Genomic DNA, 16,003 nt, shown 5'->3' with positions numbered 1-16,003 from the left:
AAGCCTCCATGTAGTAGTCTCATTGATAAAATCAAGCAGCTTGAACAAACTATTCATTCAAATAAAAATAACAAAGAAGTTATTTGTCAATCAGGAAATATGTCTGCTGTTGTAAAAGACAAACCCACCGAATCCTCAAGGGATAAGAAGCCAAGTCCATCTGTTAGAAATAGGGAAGAAAATTCAAAGTCTGATCAAACAAGTGACAAAATGAAAAGGTCAGTTTCTATTTCACCAAAACAGACAGTACAACGCAAAGAAACCTCTCTAGGTAATGTTAGAGTTAATCAACCCTTCTCAATATTTGAACCTGAAGTACAACTGCATTGTGAATCGAGTTGTGAAAGTAATTTTGAAGAAGCAATTGGTACTAAAAAACCGACTGATTCAAAACCTATTCAAGTACATAACAAAGTTGCTGAACTAACTCCCAAACGTGAATCTAAATTCGAGCCCAAATCTAATCTTTGTAGAGTGCGATCGACTAAGAAAACCATGATAAATGGTTCAAATCATTCCATTGTCTCAAATAAGAGCACTCATCCATTGCCTTTTTAACATTGTTCATTGTGCCCAGAGTAATCTGGTCTAGGACATTACTCATTGATTTATTGACAGGGATGGAGGAGGCTTCTGCTTCTTGAGTCTTCGTTGTTATTGTATCAGATTTGTTTGAAATTGTTTCAGAATTGCCGAACTTTGTACTATCTGGTGTTTGGTTTTCCAGTACGGTCGTACCCATGTTCACATTTTCCAAAGGACTCTGCTTAGCTTCACTCTTTACTGTAAAATGATCAGTCTTATCTGATTTCGGCTGAGAATTATCAAGTCCTTTACTATCAGGTGTCACTCTGATGGTTATGTTCTTCTCAGGAGATGTCACAGTGATTGTTTTCACCACCGCTTTTCCTAAACGGACAGGACGTCTTCTACTTAAGAGCGAGAATTTATTTTCTCTTTTAACTTTCAGTGGAGAGGATTGGCTCGAGTTCAACGAGTCTTTGCCTGAATCTTCTGTTCTTTGGGTTATGTCAGCAGATGTGATATCTGGCCATGACACATCTGAAATTGAGGCGTCGCCAGATGATACATCGGGCTGGGTTATATCAGAACATGAGATATTAGGAGGTGTTACATCAGTAGATGCATCTTTAGAAGATGACACTTCAAGAAATGTAACATTAGCTGATGGTACCTCAGAACATAAAACATTGGCTGATGGCACTTCAGAATATGTTTCATTAACTGAAGTCACGTTAACTGATGACACTTTAGAACACAGAGCATCGGGAGATAGCACTTCAGAACATGTTTCCTTAACTGATGACACTTCAGGACATGTTTCCTTTGCAAAAGACACTTCAGTTTCAGTGGAGAGGATTGGCTCGAGTTCAACGAGTCTTTGCCTGAATCTTCTGTTTCTTGAGTTATGTCAGCAGATGTGATATCTGGACATGACACATCTGAAATTGAGACATTGCCAGATGATACATCGGGTTGTGTTATCTTAGAACATGAGATATTAGCAGATGTTACATCAGTATATGTATCTTTAGAAGATGACACTTCAAGAAATGTAACATTAGCTGAAGGCACCTCAGAACATAAAGCATTGGCTAATGGCACTTCAGAATATGTTTCATTAACTGACGTCACGTTAACTGATGACACTTTAGAACACAGAGCATCGGGAGATAGCACTTCAGAACATGTTTCCTTAACTGATGTTTCCTTTGCAAAAGACACTTCATGACATTCTTCATTAGCAGGTGACACTTCAGGACACAGAACATTGGGAGATAACACTTCAGGACATGCTTCCTTAACTGATGCTACTCCAGGGCATTTTTTATTGGCAGATTCTACTTCAAGACAGGTTTCATTAGACGATGCTAAGTTACCACATAACACTTCAGTAGATGACACATTGGTAGATGTCTCAGTTACTGTCACGTTATCTGGTGAATTATCATTATTAGGGTTACTACTTTCATTTTTCCTAAGAAGAAAATTCCTCAAGATTGAAGTTTCACTGGCTAAGTCGGGAACCAGATTTGGTTTTTTAGTTTCAGGCAATGAACTTTCGTCATCTGAATCTATAATTACAAATTTCCTTTTCCTAGCAGGCACTATAATGTCTTGAGAGGTTTCATCATAGAAAGTTCTATGATCATCACTGGACTTGGGTTGTAAGCTGGAGCAGTTGGCTTCGTTTTGATCGTTTTGATTTTTGGATGACGTATGTTCGTAAGTCCTTTTCCTAGCAGGCACTATAATGTCTTGAGAGGTTTCATCATAGAAAGGTCTATGATCATCACTGGGCTTGGGTTGTAAGCTGGAACAGTTGGCTTCGTTTTGATCATTTTGATTTTTAGGTGAATGTTCGTAAATAGATTTCGAGTCAACTACTGACGCCTTTGCACTATTGAGGGTTTGAGATGATTGTTTGATAGGTTTTGGAAGGGCTTTCCCTGGAGTTTTTGCCAATTTGATGGATATTTCACCAAGTTTAAGACATGGACGATTTGTCGCAGGAGATTTGTTCTTATTTGATGATGTAGAACCTTCAGGCTTGTGAGATGATTCTTTTCTATTCATAGACAACTTTCACTCTGTGTTATGCTTTGATTTGTTTTATTATTTGAAAAGACAGCATTTTTTTTCTTTTCTATTCATAGACAACTTTCACTCTGTGTTATGCTTTGATTTGTTTTATTATTTGAAAAGACAGCATTTTTTTTCTTTTTTTTTTTAACTAAATCCCCTTTAGGGGTGAGCTATTTTTTCAACCTAATGTGTAAAAATTCTGTATACTGTATTTTGCCCTGTATTGAAATTAGTCCAATTCCATTATGACTTTTCCCTTTTATTCTGCACTAGTACCCTATGAGAAAAGGGGTACCTTTAGCTTGTATTTTAAGGGTTAGTACCCACATTAGATTTATGGGTCTTGTAGGGACCATCAATCTTGTAATCTCATATTGGCTGTGACTGGTAGCAGTATTGAGAGCCTCCATGGCTCATTCAAAAAGTGTAGGGGTATTGTATCAAATGTTTTCAATTTTCTTCCTCCTAAATGACCACTGATAGGGTAGGAGTACATTGGTAAGTATTCAGTGAATTATTGTCCTCAAATGTAACATAGCTTTGTCTCTGATTTTTCATGTCTTGGAATTTAAATAATAAAACAGATCATGATTTCTTTTGTCAAACTAATCTTGTTAGTTTTTGTTATTATTTTGTTTTTTACACCACCCACTACCACTAATGCTGCTATGCCACCTTACTGTTTCACTAGGACTTTCAGTGGATCCACATTAATTTGTCCTCAGTCCTCACAAGGCTAACCGCCATGTGATCAATCTGTTGTGAAAAAAAAAAAAAAAAAAAAAAAAAAAAAATGAAGTGAGAAATTATTTACAGTACTGAGAACAACGTTGATTTAAATAAAAATGTATTCATTCATATTGTATTTATTTTTTGCAATGAATAATGACAAGAGAGAAATGAATATAACACAAACAGTCAACAGTACTAGGTGCATAACAATACGTAGGCCAGCGGGGGTAGGTTGCTGCCTAGGGCAAATCTCTGCCACCTACCCCGTCCAAGGCACCTAGGGGTGAGATTTTGTTTACCTAGAAAAAATAAAAAAAGATATTTATTGGTAGAAACCAATAGGGCGAGGTTAATGCCCAAGGCATTGTCTTCCACCTAACCCTTGTAAATCACTGATAGGGTAAGGTTAATGCCCAAGGCATTGTCTTCCACCTAACCCTTGTGCCACCTACCCCGTCCAAGGCACCTAGGGGTGAGATTTTGTTTACCTAGAAAAAAATAAAAAAAAAGATATTTATTGGTAGAAACCAACAGGGCGAGGTTAATGCCCAAGGCATTGTCTTCTACCTAACCCTTGTAAATGTAAATCACTGATAGGGTACGGTTAATGCCCAAGGCATTGTCTTCCACCTAATCCTTGAAAATCACCGATAGGGTGAGGTTAATGCCCAAGGCATTGTCTTCCACCCGACCCTAAAAAATAATTTATCACAATATTTCGTAGTGCGAAGAGAGCGTATTTTAAACGTTAAAATCTTGAAAAATCTTTCTCAGACTGCTATCTCTCTCCCAAATTTGTTTACCCGTGTTTATCTACAACTTTTTACTTTCCTTATCCTATCCTGTCCTACATCCTACAGGAAGGAAAGTTATGGAATCAGCTGAAATTTACGATTGTCAGGTTTTATTTCGAAATTTTCTTTAAGGGAAAGAAATGAAATTTACTCAGTAGAGAAGCTAAAAGTCTCTTTAATAGAGTGAACTCGATCTCAAATAAAATACAATAGACTTTAATTTTATAATAATAACAATAATAGTGCTTTATATTCCTCGATTAGGACTAGAGTCCCCTTACTCCAGCAGCAAACTATGACTATTATTGGTAAGACAAAGCTTATCAATACTGCTCGTATGGGACTACACAGTCCCTTCACCCCAGCAGTATTGTACTGGTTACAAAAAGTACATTTAGGTACAAAAATGTAAGCCAGCAGTGTACAAATCGCCAGCACCTTGAGGTACGAGGAGGTATAACCAATCTCGTACCGAGTACAATTGTACATTAGGTATAGTCCTTTGGGTACAATTGTACAGGTAGCAATTTAGTACCTCTTAGGTACAATTGTACATTAGGTATAAGTATACACAGTATACCTTTTAGTACAATCGAACAGGTAGCAAATCGAACAGGTAGCAAGTATACCTTTTAGTACAATCGAACAGGTAGCAATCGGTACCTTTAGGTACGTAAATTAGGTAAACTTTAAAATGTTACCTAACTTTTGTCCATTAAAAAAAAAAAAATGAGAGAGAGAGAAGGAAAGTTTCTCCTTTCCTACTTTGTTTTTCTTCTACAAGTCAGAATAGACAGTAGTACACTTTCATAAAATTCAAGGGAAGTAAAAGTAAATAAAACACGTAAAGTTACTATTGGTGTCCATGATGCACAGTCAAATACTAGCTGTATAAAGGCATATTAAGCCTAGCTTTATAAACCATATTAAGCTGGAATCAAACCGGTATTAAACTTTGTATGCAGTGTGGACGTGTTGATCCACACAAAAAACATGGTGTGGACGGAGCTTTATGAAGAAAAGAATTGGTAAAATAGACGATATTAAAGATTAAAATATTCAGTACTGTTTTCAGTTGAGCCGTATTTTCCTTTAGCAATTTCTCCTCTTTTGGCATGATAGTGCCTGTACTAAACCATATGAAAAAGAGGGGGAAATTCCAAAAGGAAAATAAAACTTCAATTTTACCAGGCGAGCGTCTTGACCACTACGCCACCAAGGCAGGTCTAGGGTACAGTCCATAAAGAAGTACCTCGTTTATACTGCCAGCATAGGACTGAAAAGTTCATTTACAGCATAGGACTGAAAGGTTCCTTTATATAGGTCCCTTTATTTAGGACTGAAAAGTCCCTTTATTACTCTGGCGAAGTGTTATTTGATTATTTCTATGTTACAAATACAGGGATTTCTAAACAGGCTCAATAGTGTGATATAGGTGTGTGAGGGGAGGGGGTACCAAGGGAGATGGGGGTTACATACACAATTATCTACCCAGGGGTTGTCCGCCAAAGTTGAAACTCGTGGGGACCTCTTGCGTGGGAACAAACGTGTAGCCTGAAACCGAAAACGAGGGAATATTTTTTTTTTTTAGGCTTTAATGGCAGGATTCTCACACTGTGAGCTCTTCCACCCAACCAAACATCCAAATAATAACCTTTCGGTAAATAATAACAATAACCAAATATCTACCGACGAATTTTTTTTTTTTTTTTTTTTTTTTTTAGGCTTTAATGGCAGGATTCTCACACTGTGAGCTCTTCCACCCAACCAAACATCCAAATAATAACCTTTCGGTAAATAATAACAATAACCAAATATCTACCGACGTTGTATACATTCAGGAATATTGTGTTGGGTAAAGGATACAGCGGTCATCCAAGCTAGCTTAAATTATGTTGGGCCTGTAAAAAAAAGCTTTTGTTTATACGCTCCTTGGATTCAAACCACCAACCTCACAAACTCACGTCCATCGCATTAACAAACCACTACAACACTGAGGTTGAAATAAACAACAAATAACGAGCCTTTGAATAAATAATTTATCTGTACAATTATTGGGCGGACCACTAAGTAGAAAAAAAAATAAATAAAAATAAAAATATGCCTTATGTATCATATCCAGAGATACACCAAATATGGTGTTTTAGCATGGGGTCATGACGAATATGCATTAGGCGGTCTCTGATTCTAACTTAGGAGACCCCAAAGACGGATATTTCCACTCATTTCCCGATTTTGAAAATTTGGACCTATTGCAATACTTTTTCGTAGACAGACCCAAAAACATTGTCATACGTACCTCCACTTTGTTCAATTCGTTTGCTTTCGGCAGCCGCTTTCCTCTGATCAGCCAGCAGAACTATGTCGAACAGAGACTTCTCTTGCTCTGGGGTCAGATTTCTCACCAGCAATTCATACCACTGGGGATCACTAGATTGAAGATCTGGAAAGAAGGAATGAAGATTTCATTTTATTAGTAAAACAAGGATTTTGTTTGATTAAGGAATTTTCAAAAGGAGACAATATAAAACTAAGGATCACTAGATTGAAGATCTGGGAAGAAGGCGAAGTTTGATTAGCTAAAGTCTGAAAAGACTCATGAGAAAATCAAACTTGAGGCGAAACACTCTTTGGTGAAAAGTCACAAACTGAGACCAAAAGAGCCATAGGACTTCTCATTTTGAACCTATTGCATTGACCAATGAACAATTAATTCCATAAAATAATAATAAAATTAAAAATAAAGGACACGAAAGTCATAGGCAATCTTGTAAGTCTTGTACAAAGAGGTATTTGAGCTTGCAATAATTAGGGTAAACGATCATCACCTCCCTCCTTTCAGATTTCTTGAAATCCAAACCGATCTCCGCTAGTTCTAGTTAAAATAACTGGAGTGTTTTAAAAATTACTTACAAGATGTCTAATGATAATATGAATTTGTTAAACAATACTCACTATAAAGCACCTGCTTGAACACGTTGTACTCGTCAACGGTGCTGCTCTCCTCATCCAGCGGTGTCGTGTACGCCTCCAGCGTTGTCTCTTCCGCTTCATAATCCTCATCATCCGAATCATCCGATGAGTCATCGCTTTCCTTTTCCTCTTCCGTTGTGACGAAACACGAGGTGATGTTGAACGGAGCTCCGGCTCCCTGCTGTTTGGATTTCTTCTGGATCTTCTGCGAGAGACGCTCGAGATATTCCTGACCTGCCTCATCTATATCGTCTTCATCTGAAGACAGCTCGTCTGTGGGAAAAGATGGACCGGTTAGGAAATGCATGAAAAACAAAGTACTATAAAGGTTCTAGTGAGGAATCGCCAATCGCCAGCCTAGCTAGCTTGGAAGCGCGTCTGCCTTGTAAGCGTCAGGTCCCCCCGGGGCTTCGATTTCGGGACGTTAAATGTAGAAACACACTGCCCTCACGACACGTGAGCGTGAGATACCGTCAGTGTAGCTATCATTAGCCAGTGAAACTTCAATCTTGAGGAATTGTCTTCTTAGGAAAAATGAAAGTAGTAACCCTGATAATAACAATTCACCAGATAATGTGACAATGACCGAAACATCTACCAATGTGTCATCTACTGAAGTTTTATGTGGTAACGTAGCATCGGCTTGAAAAAATTCGTTCTTTTTTATAACTCACTCACTCTTTAGAAATCTCCTATTGTATCTTATAAGGTATCGGGACTATGCTAGGCAATTGTTTTCATTTGGATAGTAGAAATTAGGTTCGGACAGTATAAACAAGCACTTGTTCTGGGTATCAAAAGAGATAAAAAAGAACTCTTTTCAGTCAATGACTTGGATAATAAAACATGCAACTAGTCACACAGTAGTTCACTGAAAAAATTCGTTCTTTTTTATAACTCACTCACTCTTTAGAAATCTCCTATTGTATCTTATAAGGTATCGGGACTATGCTAGGCAATCGTTTTCATTTGGACAGTAGAAATTAGGTTCGGACAGTATAAACAAGCACTTGTTCTGGGTATCAAAAGACAGGACTATACTAACTTATAGGGTAGGCTTGGTACTTACATAATCAACTTGTCCAGGACATTGCAGGAGAATAACTTCCAGTAACTTAGCAGCATGACATTCAGGATCCTCGCCAGTATCCTGCAAGCAAAAACAACATTAAAGATAAGGGCTCTATTTTTACTTTCCTAGCAAACCTCGTCAGTCCATTTTTTCTTTCTTTTTAATTTCCTTATCCTATAGGAGGGAAAGTAATGTAATCGGGTCAAATTTTCGATGGTGAGTTTTTAATGCCAAAACACGTTTTGAGGTCCCTACAGCCTAAATCCAAAGGTTCAGTCATTGGTCCGTGTCTGTGTCAGTCTGTAAACAAAATATCTCAAGAACACGGTACGAGCTAGAGACTTGAAATTTGGTATGTAGGCCACAAATGTGACAAGGATGTAACACGAAATTTTGGTTAAGATCGGTGCAGCGGTTGGTGGTATTTCAGGAAGAAAAAAATATATATGTACCTATGAGGAAAGCAATGGTGTCAACAGTTGGAGCTCAGCATCTCCATTTATTTGGATATGCTTAGCCTACTTAACCTGGGCTCGAGGAACCAAATATTGTAGGTGCTGGAAAGATCCGGCCCGAAGGACCAACAAGTGATACCAAAACCACCAGTGGCAAGGGAAAGAATAGTTGTGCAAGGTCCAACCAATGTATTTAACAGAAGGTACCAAAACCACCAGTGGCAAGGGAAAGAATAGTTGTGCAAGGTCCAACCAATGTATTTAACAGAAGATTAGAAATCAAGATCAATAGAGAAAATAAAAAGTTACATCAAGAAGCTTTGGAAAAATATAGAACAGGACTATTGCCACCGTCTGAAAAAAAGTCTCCTCCTAAAGTAACCTCAAGTACAAAAACAGTAAAGAGTTCTAATGAGATGCAAGGTACATTACCTCCACACACGAATAATTGTACACCTGTTTAGCCAGTGAAACTTCAATCTTGAGGAATTGTCTTCTTAGGAAAAATGAAAGTAGTAACCCTGATAATAACAATTCACCAGATAATGGGACAATGGCTGAAACATATACCAATGTGTCATCTACTGAAGTTTTATGTGGTAATGTAGCATCGGCAAAGGAAACATGCCCTGAAGTATCATCTGCTAATAAAGGATGCCCTGAAGTAGCATCTGCCAATAAAGAATGCCCTAAAATAGCATCTGCTGATAAAGAATGGCCTGAAGTACCATCAGTTAAGGAAGCATGTCCTGAAGTGTTATCTCCCAATGCTCTGTGCCCTGAAGTGTCATCTGCTAATGTAATCGGCTAAGGAAACATGCCCTGAAGTATCATCTGCTAATAAAGGATGCCCTGAAGTAGCATCTGCCAATAAAGAATGCCCTAAAATAGTATCTGCTGATAAAGAATGGCCTGAAGTACCATCAGTTAGGGAAGCATGTCCTGAAGTGTTATCTCCCAAAGCTCTGTGCCCTGAAGTGTCATCTGCTAATGTAGAATGTCCTGAAGTGTCATCAGTTAACGTGGCATCAGTTAAGGAAACATGTTCTGAAGTGCCATCAGCCAAGGTCTTATGTTCTGAAACATCATCAACTAATGTTACATGTTCTGAAGTGTCCTCTTCTAAAGATACATCTACTGATGTAACACCTGCTAATATCTCATGTTCTGATATAACCCAGCCCGATGTATCATCTGGCCACGTCTCAATTTCAGATGTGTCATTTCCAGATATCACATCTGCTGACATAACTCAAGAAACAGAAGATTCAGGCAAAGACTCGTTGAACTCGAGCCAATCCTCTCCACTGAAAGTTAAAAGAGAAAATAAATTCTCGCTCTTAAGTAGAAGACGTCCTGTCCGTTTAGGAAAAGCGGTGGTGAAAACAATCACTGTGACATCTCCTGAGAAGAACATAACCATCAGAGTGACACCTGATAGTAAAGGACTTGATAATTCTCAGCCGAAATCAGATAAGACTGATCATTTAACAATGAAGAGTGAAACTAAGCAGAGTCCTTTGGAAAATGTGAACATGGATACAAGTGTACTGGAAAACCAAACACCAGATAGTACAAAGTTCGGCAATTCTGAAACAATTTCAAACAAATCTGATACAATAACAACGAAGACTCAAGAAGCAGAAGCCTCCTCCATCCCTGTCAATAAATCAATGAGTAATGCCCTAGACCAGATTACTCTGGGCACAATGAACAATGTTAAAAAGGCAATGGATACTTTGCAAAAGAGCCAAGAAATAATCACCAACAAGGGCAACGTAATGACGGCCAATAACGAAGTTAACAATTCTCAAATGATCTCAGACAATGCTGCTCAATCACCAAAGATTAGTAAAGAAACACAGATCTCTATTCTTGAAAACACATCAATGAATAAGAATAATCTTAGTATATTGGAAAATAATAGTGAGAAAAGCAGTGTGTTGCAAAACAGTCAAGAAATAACCATCAACGAGAAAACGGTAATATCTGAGAGTGAATATAAGAGCTCTCAGCAAAATTCAGACAAAACTGGTACAGTACCAATGGAGATTAAAGAAACAGAGATATTTACTCCTGCTAATAGTTCAAGGAATACTGCTGACAATAATAAGAGAGCATCAGAAAATGTTGAAATTAGTAATTTGCAAAGTAGTCCACAACATACTCAAAGAGAAAATCAAAACATTGTTGAAAAAATCTGTGCTGATAAAACAATTAACTTTGAAGATTTTGTCTCTGTTAGTGACTCGAAATGGAAAGCAACGAATGCTGGATTGAAAAATGAATCCTTCAACTATTCGGGGAAGAAACCAAAGAAGAGGATTTCTCACTACACTAAACCCAACACCAGTAAATCCCCTGGGAAACTATCACCTGGGACTAAAACCAATGTGCCTCTCTCCTCGAAGCTGACACCAGACAAATTAAAATCGTTCAAAATCAAATCTCCACTAAAGAAGGAGCTAGCTCAAGCTATAACCGCTTCGTACAAAGTATCCTCACTATTCGGGGAAGAAACCAAAGAAGAGGATTTCTCACTACACTAAACCCAACACCAGTAAATCCCCTGGGAAACTAGCACCTGGGACTGAAACCAATGTGCCTCTGTCCTCAAAGCTAACACCAGACAAATTAAAATCGTTCAAAACCAAATCTCCACTAAAGAAGGAGCTAGCTCAAGCTATAACCGCTTCGTACAAAGTATCCTCGTTCAGAATCGAATCGTTCAAAACCAAATCTCCACTAAAGAAGGAGCTAGCTCAAGCTATAACCGCTTCGTACAAAGTATCCTCGTTCAGAATCGTCAGTACAGAACCTGTACAGAACACTGAAAAGATCAACATTCTAACACCGAGGAAATCTCCGAAGAATGCAAACACACCAAGGAAGATGGAAACCAAAAATCAAACGAATCCAGTAGTTCCATCAACATTCTAACACCCAGGAAATCTCCGAAGAATGCAAACACACCAAGGAAGATGGAAACCAAAAATCAAACGAATCCAGTAGTTCGTGAGAAAAAAATCGAGGCCTCACCTAAACCTCGAGAATCATGCGGTAAACAAAGACAATCTTTCTTACAGAGAGATATAAAATTAAAGCTGAAAGAAATGGACACTGATCTAAATAATAAAAACCAAGACATTCCATCCAACAGAAGCAATATGCCTTTCAGAAGAACTGCGAAGAGCTCTGCTGATAATATGAACAATGTTTCACCCAGCACCGAGGGAAAAATACAAAACCAAGACATTCCATCCAACAGAAGCAATATGCCTTTCAGAAGAACTGCGAAGAGCTCTGCTGATAATATGAACAATGTTTCACCTAGCACCGAGGGAAAAATAGAAAGCCATGTTAAAAATAATAATACATATAAAATTAAAGCTGAAAGAAATGGACACTGATCTAAATAATAAAAACCAAGACATTCCATCCAACAGAAGCAATATGCCTTTCAGAGGAACTGCGAAGAGCTCTGCTGATAATGTGAACAATGTTTCACCTAGCACCAAGGGAAAAATAGAAAGCCATGTTAAAAATAATAATACGACCGATAGCGTGCCAGTCAAGGCAGTACCCCACTGATCTAAATAATAAAAACCAAGACATTCCATCCAACAGAAGCAATATGCCTTTCAGAAGAACTGCGAAGAGCTCTGCTGATAATGTGAACAATGTTTCACCTAGCACCGAGGGAAAAATAGAAAGCCATGTTAAAAATACCAATACGACCGATAGCGTGCCAGTCAAGGCAGTACCTCACTTCCTAATTCCAGAAGTGCTAGAAGACAATGCTCGTTTTGTTTCCATCACGTCTAAAACCTCAGCCTCTACAAGCACTTGTACAGTTACATCAGACCAAGGAATGAAAACCACATTCAGTTCTACTTCCAAACGGTGTGCTTCATTTGAAAGCAACAGTTCATCCAGTCTTTCACTATTCGGCTCAGTTCTGGCTGACGTACAATATCGCAATGAACACACCATCTCACCCTTCCAAGATGCTCTCAAACTCATGAATCACACCCCATTCAAGCAACTCATGACAGGAACATTCAGCTGTGTGTCACCTATGGCAGAAACTCCGTACAAAGTAGATGAAACACCGAGCAAGATAACTCCAGAAACTTCTCAAGATAGAAGTGAACATAGTGAGGACAGGAACATGAGCTGTCCCGATCTAAAAGCAACCCTCAAACAAACAAACACTTCAAGCTGTAGCTCAGATGTCCTGGGATCAGATCAGATACAAACTCTGCAATATGAGTTAGCGTTGACACCTGAGGGTACTAGTGAGGCCCCCTCTATATTTAGTGTCAGATCACCTATGGCTCCGACGCAATGCGAAGTAGAAAAAACACCCATCAAACAAAGTCCAAACACTCCGCAAGCTAAGACTGAACATAATGACAATAGAACAATAAGCTCTTCTAATCCAAGGAATATTAAACTAGCCAATACATCAGCTAATAGTCCAAACACTCTGAAAACAACAGCTGAAGTACAAATTAAGCAAAATGGTGTAACTCCACCATCAGGCGTTAAGAGTGAAATTACGACCTATGGCTCCGACACAATGCGAAGTAGAAAAAACACCCATCAAACAAAGTCCAAACACTCCGCAAGCTAAGACTGAACATAGTGACAATAGAACAATAAGCTCTTCTAATCCAAGGAATATTAAACTAGCCAATACGTCTGCTAATAGTCCAAACACTCTGAAAACAACTGAAGTACAAATTAAACAAAATGATCTAACTCCACCATCAGGCGTTAAGAGTGAAATTACCTCAAGAACAAGTGAAGGAACTCCTACACGTTCTCAACAGAAGAGAAGAAGATCACCTTCACCAATATGTCAAGAGAAATCGCGACCTAATCCTGATAGAAGACCTAGAGATCCTCGTGACTCAAGCCTTGATGAAAAATGTTTAAAAAGAGACTCCAGTCCTGGTGAAAAATATAGAAAAAGAAACTCGAGCCCCATTGAAACAAAGCAAAGAAATTCAGAGCCCGACAGAAATTCCAAAGAAAACAATAAAAGCCGGAATGAGAGAAATAAAGAAACTGATCCCAGTCCCCGTAACAATCATACAAATTCAAGTCCTAATGGTAAATATAACGAAAATAAATATCGGGATAAATCAAGAAGACGAGGTGAATATAATGAAAGATATCTTAAAAAGAGACTCCAGTCCTGGTGAAAAATATAGAAAAAGAAACTCGAGCCCCATTGAAACAAAGCAAAGAAATTCAGAGCCCGACAAAAATTTCAAAGAAAACAATAGAAGCCGGAATGAGAGAAATAAAGAAACTGATCCCAGTCCCAGTAACAATCATACAAATTCAAGTCCTAATGGTAAATACAACGAAAATAAATATCGGGATAAATCAAGAAGACGAGGTGAATATAATGAAAGATATTCGCGACATAGAGAGTCAAGTCACGAAAGATCAAGACATCACAGATATAGAAGCCCAGAAAGACCAAGGTATAGGGAACAAAGTCCAGATCGATCGAAATATAGAGAACGATCAAGACATCACAGATATAGAAGCCCAGAAAGACCAAGGTATAGGGAACAAAGTCCAGATCGATCGAAATATAGAGAACACAGCCCGGGAAGATCTAGGACATACAAAAATAGAAGTACAGAGAGACCAAAATACAGAGAAAAAAGTCGTGAACGATATTTGAACCTGAAGTACAACTGCATTGTGAATCGAGTTGTGAAAGTAATTTTGAAGAAGCAATTGGTACTAAAAAACCGACTGATTCAAAACCTATTCAAGTACATAACAAAGTTGCTGAACTAACTCCCAAACGTGAATCTAAATTCGAGCCCAAATCTAATCTTTGTAGAGTGCGATCGACTAAGAAAACCATGGATCAAGGACATACAAAAAGAAAAGTCCAGAAAGGTCGAAATACAGAGAAAAGAGTCGTGAACGGCCCAACTACAGAGCCCCAAGTCCGCACAGATCAAGAAAATACAGAGGAAGAAGTCCGGAACGATCGAACTATAGAAGAAACGGTCAAGAAAAATCCATCCGACATAGAGACCAGAGTCGAGAAAAATCCAAGCATAGAGACAAAAGTCGAGAAAGAATGGCTGAGACTCCAGTGAAGAAAGTTATAGTGAAGGAAATCTTATACTACACCCAGTCCAGTCTTCGAAGTAGATCTAATCAATCAGAAGAGGAGGGTGAAAGTCCTAGACAGAAGAAGAGACAATCTGAAAGTCTTGCTGAGAGAAGAGTCGAGAAAAATCCAAGCATAGAGACAAAAGTCGAGAAAGAATGGCTGAGACTCCAGTGAAGAAAGTTATAGTGAAGGAAATCTTATACTACACCCAGTCCAGTCTTCGAAGTAGATCTAATCAATCAGAAGAGGAGAGTGAAAGTCCTAGACAGAAGAAGAAGAGACAATCTGAAAGTCCTGAGAGAAGCCGAAGTCGAAATATGCGAGATCGGGAACATTCTAGAAATAGATCCAGACGTTCAGCCGATTCTGAGTCAAAATCACGAAAACATTTGGAATCGGACAAAAGAACCGGTGGTACTCCAGTGAAGAAAGTTATAGTGAAGGAAATCTTATACTACACCCAGTCCAGTCTTCGAAGTAGATCTAATCAATCAGAAGAGGAGAATGAAAGTCCTAGACAGAAGAACAAGAGAAAATCTGAAAGTCCTGAGAGAAGCCGAAGTCGAAATATGCGAGATCGGGAACATGATTCCAGAAATAGATCCAGACGTTCAGATGAGTCTGAGTCAAAATCACGCAAATATTTGGAATCGGACAAAAGAACCGGTGGCACCAAAGACGAGAAAAGACCTAGAGATGCCAAAGAAGACTTAAATAGAAGTGATCTTGAGAGAAGCCGAAGTCGAAATATGCGAGATCGGGAACATTCTAGAAATAGATCCAGACGTTCAGCCGATTCTGAGTCAAAATCACGCAAACATTTGGAATCGGATAAAAGAACCGGTGGTACCAAAGACGAGAAAAGACCTAGAGATGCCAAAGAAGACCTAAATAGAAGTGATGAAACTAAAGAAAACAAAGCTACACACAATGGACGTCCGGAAGAATGTAAAGAGGACAATAACAGAACTGGAGGTCTCCAAGAAGACCTAAACAAAAGTAAGACTGCTCAAGATATTCCTGTGGAACCTAGGGTCAAGTTTCCTACTAAAAGACGAGCTGAATCTGAAGATGAAGAAGGTCTATGCTCTTCATCAAGTAATGAAAGTACCAACATTCAGTTGACACTTAACGTTCAGTCTAGTGGTGGACAGAGATAACAAAATCGGTCCCTCTATTCCCAAGTCCAATGGTGAACCAAGACGTCAAGAAAAGAAGG

The 16,003-nt window shown here is 38.5% G+C and overlaps 4 protein-coding genes across 4 annotated transcripts; 2 read left to right on the top strand and 2 right to left on the bottom strand.

Moving 5' to 3' along the window:
- Nucleotides 1-484: 484 nt before the first annotated feature.
- On the bottom strand, nt 485-2,598 carry LOC103516476 (nucleolar protein dao-5-like). The gene is made up of 2 exons (XM_026828861.1): nt 1,752-2,598; nt 485-1,365 (listed from the first exon to the last, which is right to left on the bottom strand). The coding sequence occupies exons 1-2, from the start codon at nt 2,596-2,598 to the stop codon at nt 485-487; spliced, it is 1,728 nt and encodes a 575-aa protein (XP_026684662.1).
- Nucleotides 2,599-3,441: 843 nt separating this feature from the next.
- Nucleotides 3,442-7,413, bottom strand: LOC113470439 (importin-7-like). The gene is made up of 4 exons (XM_026828860.1): nt 7,089-7,413; nt 6,433-6,576; nt 3,970-5,687; nt 3,442-3,771 (listed from the first exon to the last, which is right to left on the bottom strand). The coding sequence occupies exons 1-3, from the start codon at nt 7,411-7,413 to the stop codon at nt 5,617-5,619; spliced, it is 540 nt and encodes a 179-aa protein (XP_026684661.1). The 3' UTR covers nt 3,442-3,771; nt 3,970-5,616.
- A 1,773-nt stretch (nt 7,414-9,186) lies between these two features.
- Nucleotides 9,187-13,269, top strand: LOC113470438 (dentin sialophosphoprotein-like). Its single transcript, XM_026828859.1, has 7 exons — nt 9,187-9,402; nt 9,446-10,956; nt 11,165-11,341; nt 11,426-11,477; nt 11,567-11,723; nt 12,010-12,209; nt 12,391-13,269. Exons 1-7 carry the CDS (start codon nt 9,187-9,189, stop codon nt 13,267-13,269), a joined length of 3,192 nt encoding a protein of 1,063 aa, XP_026684660.1.
- A 1,670-nt stretch (nt 13,270-14,939) lies between these two features.
- Nucleotides 14,940-15,944, top strand: LOC103516473 (splicing regulatory glutamine/lysine-rich protein 1-like). The gene has a single exon (XM_008481437.1). It carries the CDS (start codon nt 14,940-14,942, stop codon nt 15,942-15,944), a length of 1,005 nt encoding a protein of 334 aa, XP_008479659.1.
- The last annotated feature ends 59 nt before the right edge of the window (nt 15,945-16,003 follow it).

The sequence above is a fragment of the Diaphorina citri genome, unplaced genomic scaffold (assembly GCF_000475195.1).
Source record: "Diaphorina citri unplaced genomic scaffold, Diaci psyllid genome assembly version 1.1 scaffold1576, whole genome shotgun sequence".
In the NCBI taxonomy this organism is placed as follows: domain Eukaryota; kingdom Metazoa; phylum Arthropoda; class Insecta; order Hemiptera; family Psyllidae; genus Diaphorina; species Diaphorina citri.
Note: the sequence above shows the minus strand (reverse complement) of the source record. Positions and strands in the feature narration are given on the sequence as shown.